Here is a 16351-nt window from a genome sequence, read left to right as displayed (position 1 = left end):
TATAGCCTACGATCACTGTTAAAATATTTTAATTGCATGATTGTCCATAGTTAACTTGTGATTAAAAGCACATTAATAATTGAACATTTTCTATCTGTACTAAATCTACTTTGAAAGGGATATTTTTTAAGTTGTAGTGCTTATACCCACATGGGATTGAACAATTAGAACTATTGTTACTTAATGCAAATTAATATTATTATTGCAACAATCCAAAACAATGACAAATAGTGTCTAGAATATTCTCCAGGATAACCTAAAACAGTGAGGCCATACTTATAAAACTTAAAGTTTACCCTTTCCTTTATCCATTTCTGCTCAGGGAGGATTGTTTCTGCTAGCTAGCCACAACTAGCCTGGTTGACACCCGACCCTTATCAGTTACAAGTGAGACTGGGTCTTGGGAAGCTTCATTCACAGCACATTTCCAAGGGGCGTCACCAACGGCTGCCGTCCAAAGGCCTCTGGGCGCAATTGGATAGATCTAAAACCAATCAGATCGATGAAGGAGATGACGTATGCAGATCGACGGAAAAACATCTCAACCAGCGAGCATGTTGCAGAGCCCGTCATCGTGTAAAGCCCGCCTCAACGGTTGTGATTGGTGCCTCGATTTGGAAAAATTGGAAATTGGCTTAAATGGCCAAACGGACTTGCAGATCAAATCTCAAATTTGCCAGAAGTTTGTCAGGATTTTCCCAGGCCAATCCACAACTACTACTGCATCGCTTTCTGATTTTTATTTTCAAGCTACGTAGCGGCACAAGGCCCAAATCACAAAACGTGCGTGCACTGAATGCGCGAACCCAAAAAAAGAGTGCTGTTAAAAGGCAGTTTTGTTAAGAAAACACATTGACGTATCTTGCTGCTCTCATACTGTCCTCACAGACTCATGTGTGTGTGGTTATGGGAATGTGTGTGTGTGAATGCGGAATCATGTCAGTAAGAGTGTGTGGAGCAGGCAGCGGGTCTGCTATCTCTCACTGGATCTTATCTCGGTGTCCAGATACAGGCAGGAGCTCTGCTGGTTTGTGAGGGCAGTGGAGAGGGCCACTGCTTCAAGACAGTCACAGTTTCTTATCCACAAACTCAGCGCTGCACTGCACTTCACTGCGCTGGCCGTTGGCCTATTTTTCTGTCCGATAATCGCACTGTGAATTAAGTTGGGAGGACAGTTAAGCAAAATGATTACATTATGCATAAAACATGCATTCATGCTTTCATTTCCCTCCTCTGTCTTCTCCCCTCACTCCTCTATTCCACTTCTCTCTTCCTGTCAGATCCGATGGGAGAAGAACATCACACTTGGGGAACCTCCAGGATTTTTACACTCATGGTGGTGGTATGTATATGTTGATCCTCTGGCTCTTTGTCTCTCTTGACCACACACACACGGTATTTCAACAGCTCACATTCATACTGTAGAAGTACTCTTAATGTTCTGAAAGAATGTGCAGGGGTGGAGAGGGACAGTAATTGCAGGGAATGCTAAGTGCATTGTCTCACACATGTTAACAAGTGCTGTTATCCTGGCGTCTCTCTGATTGACAAGATAGCTAACTTGCCTTGCTCTGCTATTTAAAGGAACACGCCAACTTACTGGCACTTTAGCTTATTCACCGTATCCCCCAGAGTTAGATGAGTCCATACATTTCCCTTCTCATCTCAGTGAGTGTAGTAACTCTCTGGCGCACTTACTGCTAGCCTAGCTAACCCTGGATGCTGGAGGTAAACGGCTCCAACTAACCTACTGCTCCCAAAGAGTGACAAAATAGGGCCAACATGTTCTTATTTGCATGTTGTGATTTGTATAGTCACAGCATGTACAACTGAAAAGGTCACATGAGACACAGCCATCTTCTAACCGTATACAAACTGGGAACTATATTCTGAGAAGGCGAAGCAATACAACTTCTGCTACTTGGGCGGAGGGATTTGCTCAAAGCAAACGAGAAGCCCAGTGGTGAGGAGCAGAGTAATGACGTTAATCCCTCTGCCCAAGCAGCATTGCTTTGCCTTCTGAGAATATAGTTCCCAGTTTGTATAAGGTTAGAAGATGGCTGTGTCTCATGTGACCTTGTTATTCGTACACGCTGTGGCTATACAAATCACAACATCCCAATAAGACGGCTTGTTCCTTAAAGTGCAACTATTTTTTTTTATTTTTTTTTAACTCACATCGAAGTGTGCACTGTCCAATCACAGTCAAAATCTGAGACAGATCCCATGAGGCTTTGAGGGAAATAAACAGGAAGTATAATGTTGCAATGGATTTGTTGAAGTCTGGGTTACAATTTGAGCCACTGGCTTTTAGCCACTTTCTGGAAAGTATGTTGAGTAAGCTATTAGTAGTTATTGTGTGTAATGTACTCATGGATGTACAGACAACTATTACTGGATTACATCGAAGAGAACTTAAAACGTGATAATTTTCAGGCAAGTTCTGGAGTCAAAAGGAGCGTCTTTTTATGATTTATACTCAGATTTATAGACATTTGTTTGCAATGGACATCAGAGATAATGGCATCATCTGTAAGTGTTAGTCATGTTTGAATCTACAAATGTGTGTCATTTATGTGTGGTCAAATTTGTCTGAGTTATGACTCCGAGATGGAGTGCCATTTGAGCTGTGTATCACAGCCTCTGCTGCTGTAACTGCTAACTGTCAAGTCAAGTCATTTTTATTTAAATAGCCCAATATCACAATTCGCAAACTGGCTGTGGGAGCTTTACAATCTGTACGACATATGTGTTGATGAGCAGGTCAAATCAGCAGGTCAAACTATGATAATTAACTTCAGGTTCTTTTGCACTAATCTGCACCTCTCCCTTAAAGCTCACAAACTCTCAGTCACTATCTTTGCCTCACATCTATCTCGCCATCCCACTCACAGTTTGATAACCAACTCCGTCATCAAAGGAATAAGACTTTTTAAACCTGATGCTTAATTTAAAAGAAGGCTCTGATGTGGGTTGTTCCTCTTTTCATTATGTGTCTTTAAACAAATCTGTCAGTAATCTTAATATTAGATTAATAGAGGACAGTGTTCTCTATCTGGCTGGAGAACAGGGTCAGTGGACTTAGCGAGCGATACGTACACTGCTTTTTTACCATGTTTGAATTAGAATGAATAGGAACAGCATCATTTAGGATTCCCCCTTTTCCAGTTGTCAGAATAAGAGCTTTCAAAGTTAAAGGCAAAGAAGAGAGCAGACTGCCAGTTAGGAGGAAGCTAGGCAGCTGGAAAGGATGCAGACAAAGAATCAAGCAGGGCAAACAGGCAGGGAGGTTGAGAAGCTGAATCCTCAGCAAGGCAGCACGAGAGTCAAAGAAAGCCAGGATAAGAGGTTTGACAGGGCCCGCTTTGTTTGTCATTCAAGCTATCCTGCTCATCCCTGCCCTGTGTAGTAAACCCAGACATGCGGCTTCATTCATTCATCCTCCCTGGCCCCAGTGTGTGTAGTAATTGTGCAGCCTGTTGACACGGCTCATAATGGTCCTTAAAGAGCCTGGCTTCTCTCAACCTGGCAGCACTCAATTGGACAGCTACCAGTAATACTGATAGAATGACATAGACAAACATACTGCGCTGCGTAAGTTCACGCTCGCTTCCGCCTGAACCAATAAGAAGGCTTGGGGAGACCGGCCCAGTGCGTGTGTGAGAGTGGGAAACAGAAAGGGAAACTGAGTGCTTGTAGTGTGTGTTCTGACTCTATTGATATATTTCAGCAGAGTGTGGGAGATGACCTAGTGTGTGTGTGTGCCAGAGAGCAGTTGGAGTGTAGGCTGATGATTAGCCAGGCTGAGCGAGGCAGGGCTCCGGTGTAGTATGACCTAGCTGAGGGGCGTCTGTCTGGGCCACGCAGCACGTGGACATGGAGACTCACTGGGGGTGGGGTCTTGGGGTCTGCTGCTGGGGAGAAGGGGGGCGGAGTCCCCTGTCCACCCCTACGCCTGCACCCAGCACACCCCCCTCCGACCTCCAGCCTCCCCCAAAACAAAAGCTCCAGATGGTAGGAAAGCCACCAGCCTCCCTCATCCCTCATCCTTTGCTCCCCCCTCCCTCAACCTTTGTCTGGAGGCCTGTCCCTTTGTTTGCGGAAGAGAGACCCCAGAACGGATTAACTCTTTGCATTCCAGTCTCTTTTGTGTTAAACAGCCAAATCTAAGACCCCAACCCTGCCGCCAACCCAGCCCCACCCCCGTCCTCCCCTCCTCAGCACCTCACTGAGGTTTTCTTCCCTCCTGGCTCTGCTTTTGTGGCTGTTTCCTGTAGGATGGCGTTGGCTGTAGGGGGGGGGGGGGATGTTGGGGGAGTAAGAGGGAGTCTGGTGGTGGGGGTCACTCATCCACATCTGTTGTTATGGGTGGAAGGATAAAGAAAAGGCTCAGCGAGGACTGCAGGTGTTGATTGTGTCATTAGCTCCCTCTCTATTGGCTGCTGCTATAGTTGTCTCCTCCTTATCCCAAAATCGATTGCTTTAACCAGTTTTCACTGGATGGCTGCAGAATTCTCAATACACCTCCCCACACAGACAAACACACACGTACACATCTTTCACCTCAACACACAAAACACACACACGCACACATGAAAACCTTAGCACAACAACAGTATGTCAAGGGATCCTCTGTGAGATTGCCCCTAGCTGTTTGAGGGGCAGAGAAAACAGTGAGAGTGCAGCCGCCCTCTGCTCCGTAATGTCTGGACTGCTCTTATAAACACAGGTTTAAGACAGTATTCTACCCCTTTTCCCCCTATCTTCTACTATCCTCTCCTTGCTTTATTTTTCTTTCTTTCTTCACATCATATTGTTCAATCGTAAATTGGAGCAGCTGAGTTTGGAAGAACCTTCCACATCAGCCTCCTAGTTGCAGTTCCACATAGGAGACATCGCTGGCACTTAAAATGTAAATAAGATCCAATAGTAACACTAATAAAGTCAGTTCAGCTCATTTGGAAGGAGCTGTACACTGTTTGTTTGTATCTGGTTTCACTTCGACCTGCTACAGTTATGCCACAAATCAAAAGACAAATTTAGGCTGGTGACTCTTAAGGGCCAGCAATGGAGGGAACCATCTTGGAATAATGCGTCAACAGTCTTAAGTCAGAGTAACGGGAGATTTTCCTATTTTTCCTGTTCTTCCCATAAAGCCAAAATCACGCCCGTTCTTGTTGACCACATGGGAGCGATAGTGAACGGGGAGAGGCAAATAACTTTTTGATCCCATTTGAATTGAGCCACAGATTACAAATATGATTTCCGTCAATTTAAAAGATAATTTTTCAACTGAAGACAAACTCAGTTAGCTGCAGGTTTGTCATATGACCAGTTGTGACTTAGTTTTGTGTGAACCAATCAGTGAACCACACCTTTTGTCTCGCATAATTTACTTCACCTAGCTTGATGCTCAACTTTCTCGCCAGCTAGCTAGCTTAGCTCTGTTACACAACACATGTAACATACTCATACCTGATGTGTTTTATCCAGTGAAGTGTTTTTAGAAGATAATCAAAAGAACAAGCAAGACCCTCCACTTGTCAATCAAATTATCTGAAGTTCAATTATAGAAAAACTTGAATGCAAATAATGTTTCCATCTGACGGCTTTAAAGCAAAGAAAGCCTGTGCGTAATGCCGTCACATGCTGTTTTGCGATCAAATTGGTAATGTATATCCAAATGATTTGAGAGATTTTAAGGTGTTTCCATTAATTTTTGCACTGAACTGCACAACAATCAAGCAAACATTTGCGAACAAAGTTTTTCTAGACAAAATGGATTGAGCCGTCTACCAACAAATCAATATTACACAAGTTGTAAGAGTGCTTATGTGCCAGCTGAAAGTGACATATCAAGCTTTGATAAGAAAACAACGACACTATCAACACATTGCTACGATGATGCAGATGTAACTAGCCTTATTTTCACTACAGCACCACTGCGAGACAACTGTTTTTTGAAACATGTATCACTGTTAGAGCGCCTTCCATTTACTCCGGAGGACCTCCCATGGCTTGTCGTAACCTTTCCATTTCCTTTGTTAGTTCCTGATAAATTATGTAATTTCTAACGCTAGCAGAAGGATAACACGGTGTAGGCAACACCGATTGGTTTCATTTTTCTCTCTACTGACAGCATTTTAAAGTTACAAACAACAGAGCTATGTGTTGGAATCAACTGGAATTCTCCTCATTCGGATAAAAACGCGTGGATGGAAACATAGCTATAGAAACATTTGCTGGAACACATTGACTACTTTGTTGTCTTCCTTGTTCATTTTCCATGTTGCACTCCCATATAGCAAGACTGGCACCACCAGTGTTCTGTACAGCCTTATTGTTGTTCTTCTTGAGATGTTGTGAAGCTCCAGGTCTTCTTTAGTATGAGGAATGCACCACTGTCTTTTGAAAGTCTGTTCTTCAGGGCCTTCATTCCACCATTCCACTTCACAAACTGTAGCTCCCAAGTAAGTGAACTCACCTACGTCTTCAATGTCTTGTTTATCGTTCTTAATTCCCACCTGGTTCCTTGCAATAATCCTCAACACTTGTGTCTTTTCTTTGATAGTCTTGAGTCCCACCATTCTGGCTTCTTCATCCAGTCTTGTTGTTTTGTCTTGAATCTGCTGTTTGGTTAAGGAGAGTAGCGCTATATCATCCACAAAGTCCAGGTTGTCAAGTTTTGATGTGAGCTTTCACCTAATACTAAATAATAATAATATGAATCCATAGCAATATGGAACTAAAAGCCTGATGTATTGCATCCTTGTTTGATGCCAGTTTTCATGTCAACCATTCACATATTTCTCCCGACAATGTGTGAACTAATGGTGCCGGGCCACCTTCCTGTGTGATTGGACACTTTGTCTTTGGCCGTCCAGAAGGTCTTTAAAGTCTCCACCATGTACCTCTATGTAGGAATATCCTCCACCTGTATGTGTGATTATCTAACAACACACTATACACCTTCATTTTATTGTTGGTTCCTCCGAAGCCATCCGTTGGTATTAAAGGGAGTGTTCCTGATTTACATGCCACAGGGAAGTTTGCTGTTGTCCTTCTGCTTGTTAAATCCATTGTTGCTACCAGGAGAATTGCTGGTTGAGTAAAGGTAATAAAGACAACTAGAAGACTTGTGTTTCCCTACCTGCACTTTTTGATTGCAACACTTTGACTGATAAGAGGAGAAAACGGCATGGTTGGCTTTCTGTAACTTAGTTTTTTTTTACTCTCTGGTTCTTCGCTCATGCTCTGTCTCCACCTTATCTCTATCGGTCTCCATCACTGCTTTAATTTCTATGTATATTTCTGTCTCTCCTGACTCACCGACTGAAAACGCACACACAAGATTATCATGTGGACCTGCCCCCAACAGCCTGTGTTCTATCTTTCTGTGTCTTTGTTTACACTCCTTATTATGATGGAAAGGCACATTGTAACCACTGGCTTTGTCAGACCACAGTTAATTGCAAATAATTATGGTGATGACATTTCATTTTAGTAATTGTGTTCTTCTGGACGGCTGGCCGCTAATCCCTTCCTCCTCTGTTCTGGATACAAAGTGTGTGTGTGTGTGTGTGTGGGGGTGGGTGTGTTTTTCCTTCAAATGAATAAAAAATAGTTTGCATGACCCCAAGCTGCAAGCTAAATCTCTTTTGTGACTCTTCAAAGTAAGAGTGAGTTAAGTTGTGTGGCTTAAATACCATCAGTTACCACCCATAATACCATAAAGAGCTTCCCATGATGAGATGATTAGATTGAAATGATTAGATAATTGGTTAGAAAATTTACTATTACAAGGGTGTGCAGAGTACAAGATTTGTTGCAGATTGCTGGTGCCAATTAACGGCAAATGTTGACTTCCCAGATCATTTCTAAAGATTAGTGTCTCTGAAAAGGAAGCAACAACAACTACGACATGGGCTTTTTCCTCAAGATGTGGGTGGGATTGTCAAATCAGAGCTAACAATGGTCCCATCCAGACTTTGTCTGTATTTAGTCCCAGTGATATCTGAGATGGTACAGTTGATGGGACTGGATTTCTTCCCCCTGATTGCACCCTGAAAAGATTCTTTAGCACAATATTGGAGTAATTCAACTCGCTAATCTCACATCTTTTCATACTTAATGGCTCAGTTGCAATTATACTGGGGAATTTATCCACCTAAAAATAATATCAGAATAATGAAAGTCTTGGTTTCAACTTGTAGTCTCGTCCACTGTCGATCCTGCTTCAGATTATGCAGAGACACAGAGAGAATAAGATTTCCCCGCGTCCCTTAGACAGAAGCAGGTCAGCTGTTCAAATTGCAATATATTTCAGACTTCACAGGCCATGAGATGTTAGATTACCTTTCCCCTACACCCCCCTGGACCTGTACATGTACCTGGACATGTCTTTTCAGGTAACAAACTATAACCTGTCTTCCATTTCATTTCCCTGAGAGCTGATTGGAATTGCGATGGAGCAGCAATCTCTTTTAACCCAACCGATAGATATGATAATGTTCACCGGGCGGTGGGACACACGCACCATATGTGTTCACCACCGTTTTTGCACAGTCATTCTCAGTGTGGGGCAAGTTATTTTTAAAAAGTAATTAGTTACAGTTACTAGTTACTTCTTCCTAAAAGTAACTAGATTAGATACTCAGTTACAAATTATAAAAGTAACTAGTTACTTCAGAAAGTAACTAATGCGTTACTTTCAAGTCAATTTTTAAATGCTTTTTAAACGCGCCATATTTTTCGGCAGTAACGGTAACAGCGTTATTAAGATGGAAAGAGTTATCAATTAAATACCTATTTACTGAAAAAAGTAACGGCGTTATTCCCATCACTGGTCATTTTCTGTTCCTTCAGCGCCCTCCTCATTTAGAGGCTCACCCAACTCCTCGGGGCATCGAGTCTTTGAATCTTGAAATACTTAATTACATTTCTGTTGTAGTTTACATGCTTTGAGATGTTGGTATCGTGTGCCAAAGGGTTGAAATGCATCATTCTTTTTTTTTTTTCAACACGTTGCTCATCAACAGAGTTTTATATAACTGTATTTAGGAGAGAATAGCACCAAACCCTGGAAATCAAACATCTTGTTCTATGAAAAATGACCAACATTTGACAGGGTGCTAGTGAGCAATTCTCTGCCAGATATGAGCAATCAGCTAATATTTTCTGCTCCATTTTGCAGTCATATCAGTTGTCACAGCTGCCCCCAACATCAGCACAACAAATGCATGTAACAGTTTATTTGCACGTTTAAATGACAGCAGGAATGAGTTCAGCAGTTCTTTCTTTTTTCATACACTGTCCATGAAATCACTATCTTGAAGAAGGAGAACTCCTTAATGTGGACTGGCTTAGCAGGTACTTAATTTCACTGCAGTAATTAAGGGCCCATTTGGAGTGGGACCTGGTGACCTCTGCTGCCCTGGAGGAGTGGGATTGGTCTAATTAACTCATATGAGTGCGGCTGATTGGGAAGTAAGTAACATAATCACAGCTGATTGGTCAATAACTTGCAGGTTGCCAGAGCAGATTGAGAGGAGCACTTAGTGACCCGTCTGCTGCAGGCTTCCGACTGGACTATGGCAGCTAGCTTGTACCTGACTGTAGAGGGTTCATGTTTTTACAAGGCTTTTCAATAGGGATTGGTATCTAATTTCTGAAGCCATAGCTTTGAGTATTGCAAATGGTAAAGTAAAGCTGAAATACATAGTTGAATAAGAAATTAGATAAATGACTGGGATTAATTCAAGTAGTGTTTCTTTTTTTTTAGCAAAAATGCTCAAACACAAATGTGAATATATGCTGGTTTTGTTATGATAGCAAAGTAAATAGTGTTGGGTCTGTGAAAGTTGGTTAAACAAAACAAGCAATCAAGTCCAAGTTTATGTAAACTTGGACTTTGTAAAATTGTGACATTTTACACCAAAGAAATTAAGCAAGAAAATAAGATAACAGACCATGATTGCTTTAATGTCAATTTGATTATCATGACTGTCCCAAATAAATAGAATTCTATTTGGTAAAAAATAAAACATTGCTCTATCGTTCAAAATATTTATCGACTAGGCACTTCAAACCTTTGCTCTACTCTTAACAGGCCGTCTCCCAAACTATGTCATTTCTGCAAAGTTCTTGAATGTCTTCTTATGTCAAGGCAATGTTCAATGCTGCTGTTGCAATTGGATTTGTGGTTAACAAATAAAAAGTAACAAATAATACTGAGTCTCCCAGTGTGCTACGATACACTTTGCCTACGTCAGGCACTCTTGTGAATGCTGTGCACAAACACTGCTCTGTTAAAGGAACTGAAGCATCTCTTTATAATACTCAAAAAAGTAAATTTGTAATATATTGTACTTGTATCCTATTGATACCAGTATTTGAACATTTTGAATGATTCCCAGCTCTACTTTATAATTGTCTGCAGATTTGTTGTACCCCCATCAGTCCACTTTAAAGCAACACTAGGAAACTGTTCCCACTTCGGTCCCACTCTAGGTTGGAAGCAGAATTGTCCCATTACGTTACATTGCCAAGTTTCGAACTACAGATCCACTACCTGATCCACCAAACTTGCATATTGTAATGTAATAGGCAATTCCGCTTCAAACCTGTAGGGGGACCAAAGCGGGAAAAGTTCCCTGGTACACAAACTTGTCTTCATTTGCAACCACATCCACCTCAGAAACACTCCAGGAACATAATTTATCTTTGGATTACACAGTGAAGTGTCTAACTAGTGTCACTTTCTTGTCCTGTGTGCACAGTGTATTCTGGGATCTGTACTGCGCTGCCCCGGACCGGAGGGAGACATGTGAACATTCCAGCGAGGCCAAGGCTTTCCATGACTATGTGAGTGAACTTAAACAACCCTCCAGTTGTGTATGAGGGACACAAATATGCACACATCTACCACTTGGACACACTCACACACGCTTGTGAGCACACACAAGCACACGCAGAGTGTGTATCAGGGAGAAGGAACTCTTCTGTCTGTGATAATGCTGCTGGTTCTTGTTTTGACATGTCTGGTCTGCATGCTGCAGCCTCAGTGCTGGATGGGACGGACTCCGTCTGAAGTAGCATGCTTTTAAAAAATGCAGCAACGATGAACACCACTTCTATATTTTATTGGAAAGCCCTCAGACTTTCATCTTTGAATTTTTAAAGTCTAATCGTCCACATGTCATTCTGCCACATTTCCCATGATCAGCCTTGGTTGGATATCTGTTCTCTAGGGCTGTAACGCTACACCAAACCCAGGTTTTGGTTCACATCACGATTTTTAGCCCACGATTCGATACAAACCTTGATTATTTTCTTTCAACATCAAAGATTCTTTTGTACCTTAAAATAATGTTTCCAGAATCGTTACAGTGGTTCATTAGCTCTTTGGAATAAGACATAAGAATAATAGCCATGGTAACAGTAATGAACCATTCCGCTCTCAACCTGTAGGGGGACAAAGAGGAAAAGTGCTTTGGTGCCTACTGTAAAGGTGCTGGTTGACAAGCAAGTAGCTAATGCTAGGTCTATACTGTAAGCTAATTCTTGGTGGGCAGTGTAATATTACGAACCAGTTTAAAACGTTCAGTTATTTTTAGTATGATTGTTTTGACCATGGTTAACAACTCCGTGCTAACCCACAAATTCATCAGTAATGTTATTGTATTATATATATTCAACTGTATAGATAGACGACTAATCTAATGGTAATTTAGCTAGCTAGCACACCTCTGTCTTCTGCCTCAGTCTCCCGTAATTTAAAGATGTGATAGAATTGGATCTGGACGGGAAGAGTTGTTGGGGTGTGTTGCGATTCTGCCTTCTCACTCCTTCTCACTCCGCAAAATTGTTTCAATTTTGCAAATCGTTACAGCTCTACTGTTCTCTAGTGCTGTCGGTCAGCTGTTGGCCGCACTTCCTCGAACGATGACCCCTCAGGTCTCAGTGAAACTGTCGGCCTAAAAGGTCACACCGCTGCCTGGCTATTTATTGGTCCACTCAAGGCTTTAGTAAAGGTCAAAGCACATAAAGCAGCTGGCAGATCACACAAACACATTGACACACACCGTCACAGACAATACATATACACAGGACACATTTAGAGCTGGACAGGCTTTGCTAGTGTTGGCTGCAGGGGCTGGACAGGCAATAAAGGGTCAGAGTCCACGGCCCTCTTGACCCTCTCGTCCTCTGAGGAGTTGGTGCAGGTGATCAGTAACCTATCAAACACACACAAGAGCTGGTTGGTCAATTGAAACTCTTTGTTAGTCCAACTGTCATTACTGCAGATTATCATTTTGATGTGACTGTGGCCTTCACAGACTCAACCCTCTTACTTTCTGTCAATCTGTGTCTTCCTTTTTGGCTTTGTCCACACTATATGTTGCCTGGAACATATTTAAATACAGATTACATGGGTGTTAGGATGTTAACTGGACAGACTTGCCGTACGCATTTCATTCAAGCTGTTTCAGCCCGCAGCCAGGCACCCATTCAGTTGAACTTTCTTATGAGGTTTGACAGCCAAAGTGTGAGCATTTGTCAGCTGAACAGATTACATTTGTTGTGCATGTAATACACATGTGTGTGTGGGCACGAGTTAATGTGTGTGTCTCCACTCCAGTCTGTCTGTGTGTGTTTGCAATGTGTTGGATCACCATAAGATTAATTACATGGTTAATTAAACCTAGTAGTTAATTAAATCTGACAACTGTGTCTAATTAATCTAAATGCAATATAATTTCCTACACCTTTCTCCAGAGGTGGGCCAGCTGGATACCTGCATGTCAGCTCTTTAACAGCTCCAGTTTGACAGGCCTGCTAAATATATGGCTGAACATCAAGCTTCAAGTTCTGCCACTATGAAAAAGACATTTTAAAAGTGTTCCTCTCTCTCTTTTGACTACATAAATCAGTCAGGATCACTAACACTGCTGTATATATGAACATAGAGTGAATAGTCAAAATGTAAACTGCAGTGTAGGACTTGATCCAGTGGAGTAAAGGAAGCCATGAGGTCATGTGAGCTCATATTCAACAGACAAACACATGACTTAAGTTTGGAACGAAGGATTCCAATGGATGTTTGACCTTTGACCCGGCTCAAGTTCAAGAGGTCAGAGTGTGTGAGCGGTCTGTCTGAGAGGGCTGATCTGTTGGAGTTGAATTAGATTTCAAAGAATTAGTTGCTAACCTGTAACTCAAGTTATAATGTTCGAAAACATTCTGGATGTTGTATGCACCTTTTTGTACACATTACAACAACATATAGATTTGTGTGTTGCTCACTGCCAATAATTTGGTTCTTACCAAGATAAAAAAAAACAACTTAGATTTAAAAGTGTTAATTGATCTTGTTTTAAGAGTGATTTTATTTTAAGTGTTAACTTTACACTATAATCTTAAATCAAGCAAGCTTGTCAAGTGAAATTATTTTGCTGCATGGACAGATAATTTCACTTGTTTTGAGGACCTTTTCCCTCAGATTTAGTGCTTTTATCTTATTTTTAGACCCCTTTTTTTGCAGGGCTCTCTTTGAAATGCACTATTTATTTAAAATAAAGTTTTGAGTAGTGTTGAGTTGCTAATGATTTACCCAGTAGGGCCATTTCATAATAAAGGAATACTATAATTGTAATTTATTAGGTTTAGTGTTGATTGTAAATGCTGGAACTTTTTAAGATTCACCCCTAGGTGACAGTCAACTAAAGTGTGTGTGTGTGTGCAAGGTCAGAGGGCACATGAGTAGTAAAATGTAAGAGTAGGTGTGTGTGTGAGCAGCCGTGCTTTTGTGACTGTTACCGAGCGAGTGTGTGTGTCTGTGTATGTGTGTGTCTTTGTGTGACAGAGAGAGGAAAAGAGTGTCAGGGTCGACGCGTGTGAATCCCCAGGGTGATGAGGGGTCTGTCTGTCTCTGATTAACTCTGGCTCCTCAGTCCCCGCAGACTGACGGCCTGATCAAGTCTCTATCACGGCCCCCTGCTGATAACGGCTCCCTCATTCCCCCCGGATCACAGAGTGAAAAACAACACTCCCAGGAGTCGCACGCGCTCCGCTCTGTGCTGTCGTTCAGCAGGAGTTGTGAAAGAGGAATGTGTGTGAGATAAAGCAGGATTGGTTTGTTTTTATTTATGTTTTATTAAATTTAATTCTCTGTTAGCTACGCTGTCTGTTTAGTGTGGATAACAATGACAAAATATCAGCACTGTGCTATAAAACTGATATTTAGAAATACAGTTTGCTTATTTATTTCCTGGAGCTAATATGGTTGCTAGGCAACATTGAGCCAGTGTACAGTCTTAGTTACAGATTGGGTTTGGCTCAGCTCAGTTTGGCTCAATTTGGCCCGGATTGAAGGCACCTCTTACACAGCCCTGTCCTACTGGCCCTTGTTGTAAGCGATGATGTATACTTTGTGGACTCTCCAGTTTTGGAAAGATAATGGAATATAATGTGCTAATCCTCAGATCTGGGGACTGGTTGACAGCTAATCCAGGGGAATGTGGTGGGATTGGAGCCCTGGCCACACTCCCAGAACTAGAGGCCTCTGACTGGCTGGATCGCTTGTTGGCTTCACCCCTGGATGGCGAGTCTGCTATCATAGCCACTCAAACTCACACATAAATACTCACACGTGGAAGCACGCTTGTGTGTGTATCACATATCCGCACTCACGCACAGTACACACACTGAAAGTCAGCGAGACAATACCGTACCTAAAGAGCCTCAAGTCTTGTATCTCAGTAAAGTCATTTGATTGGTCTCTCATGTCGTCTTAATTGTTGGAGTTGTGTTTCCATCCTTCCTCTTCACATGGCCGTTTAATCATGTTTATTTCCTAAAAGAGATCTTATAGTCCTCTATTCTGCTGGAATTTGAATGTTCCTCAAAAGAGTACTTTGTTGAGAAAACGTGTTTGATTAGAAGAACATGGCATGTCTTTTGTAACGCAATATGAATGATTAAAGGACGGGAGCTTTGTGATGAAGAAAGCATACACATTGACGAGCGAGGACGCGGCGCACACACACACACACACACACACACATACACAAACACATGCACACACATTCTTGCTCATATTAAAGCAGGCAGAAGAATGAGTCTCTGTTGTGTCTCCATCTCTGACACAACCATGCATGCACACACATGCAATCACAGACAAACAGTCTTTCAGGAAGTGATACACTTGGCCTTGTTGTTTCAGACATTTTGCTACATTTTGCAACCAGGGTTCGCAACCCCGATTTCAGACATTTTGCTACATTATGCAACCAGAGGTCGCAAACCCCGAACATCTGGGATTCATGCCATTCTGGGTTCACTGCCTGCGGATTGTCACAGATTTAGTGTCACAAGTGCGTCATTCACATCGCAGTGCTTCAGTGACTCCACTCAGCTCTCCACTTGTTGACAAGAACTGTCGTGATGGTAGAGATGGAAGAGTCTTCTTTTAAGCATCAAAAATGTATTGCGATAGGAAAAACTAGTTTTAATACATTTGTGAATGTTGATCAGAAATGATAGGTGAAAATGAATAATAATCATTTCATCGTTTAAGTTGTTAATCAGGCAAAAAATACTTCTTCAATGGGAGGATTTGTTTCCATTTCATATCACTGTGAATTGAAAATACTATTTTTTGGACAACATGAGCAATTTGAACATGTCATGTTGGGCAAAGATGTGTTTTGGATTTTCATCACCAATTAATCAATTTGTCCAAAAAATGTCAAAAAAGAGTTAAACATGCCCATTTCCCAGACACCGTGGTGACGGATACAATTTTCTTGTTTTGTCAGATATTCAATTTACTGTCATATAAGACGACAGAAGAAGTACTGTCAATCCCCTGTAAATGATAAAACAGTTATCGGAAGTCTCTCTGGTTTATTTTCTGTCAATCAACTAATCAGTTGAAAAACTGATACTTTCAGATGTAGATCAATTAATAGAAAAGAAGAGCTAACTCTGTGCAGTGTGCAGACAGGAGATAGATGGAGGTGCAGTGTTGCCTGTTGCCTGGGGATTCTTTGAGAGGGTTAAACATTTGTTAGGCTCGACCACAGTAACAGGTGGCACGAGGGGAGGAGCGGCACTCTGTAAACAACCGTTGATGGCCAAGCCTTTGTCTGGACTCTGTGTGTGATTTTGTGTGTGTTTTCCATCTCCACAACTCCCCGTGTTGCCGTACCAGGTGCTCACTCGCCACACGTCTGCTGAAGCCTTCCCTTTCCTTTCATAGCGTCTTTTGTCTCAGAAAAGACAGAATTTACTCATCCTGCACCGTTTTCCTGCTTCATTTCCTCTCAGGTCTTTCTCAACGCCCAAACAA

General features: G+C 41.9%; 1 protein-coding gene and 1 long non-coding RNA gene across 3 annotated transcripts in view; one reads left to right on the top strand and one right to left on the bottom strand.

The window, feature by feature from the left end:
* Window positions 1–16351, top strand: part of ssbp4 (single stranded DNA binding protein 4) — an 81496-nt gene that overhangs the window by 13929 nt on the left and 51216 nt on the right. For both annotated transcript variants that reach the window (XM_034881076.1, XM_034881077.1), the window contains exons 3-4: window positions 1281–1342; window positions 10779–10863. In XM_034881076.1, the coding sequence (XP_034736967.1) occupies window positions 1281–1342; window positions 10779–10863 (147 nt within the window). The remainder of the gene's footprint in view (window positions 1–1280; window positions 1343–10778; window positions 10864–16351) is intronic.
* On the bottom strand, window positions 1877–5328 carry LOC117950245. The gene is made up of 3 exons (XR_004657852.1): window positions 5186–5328; window positions 4593–4600; window positions 1877–1889 (listed from the first exon to the last, which is right to left on the bottom strand). It is a non-coding gene; the product is annotated as an uncharacterized LOC117950245 (long non-coding RNA).

Source organism: Etheostoma cragini, chromosome 9 (genome assembly GCF_013103735.1).
Source record: "Etheostoma cragini isolate CJK2018 chromosome 9, CSU_Ecrag_1.0, whole genome shotgun sequence".
Taxonomy (NCBI): domain Eukaryota; kingdom Metazoa; phylum Chordata; class Actinopteri; order Perciformes; family Percidae; genus Etheostoma; species Etheostoma cragini.
Note: the sequence above shows the minus strand (reverse complement) of the source record. Positions and strands in the feature narration are given on the sequence as shown.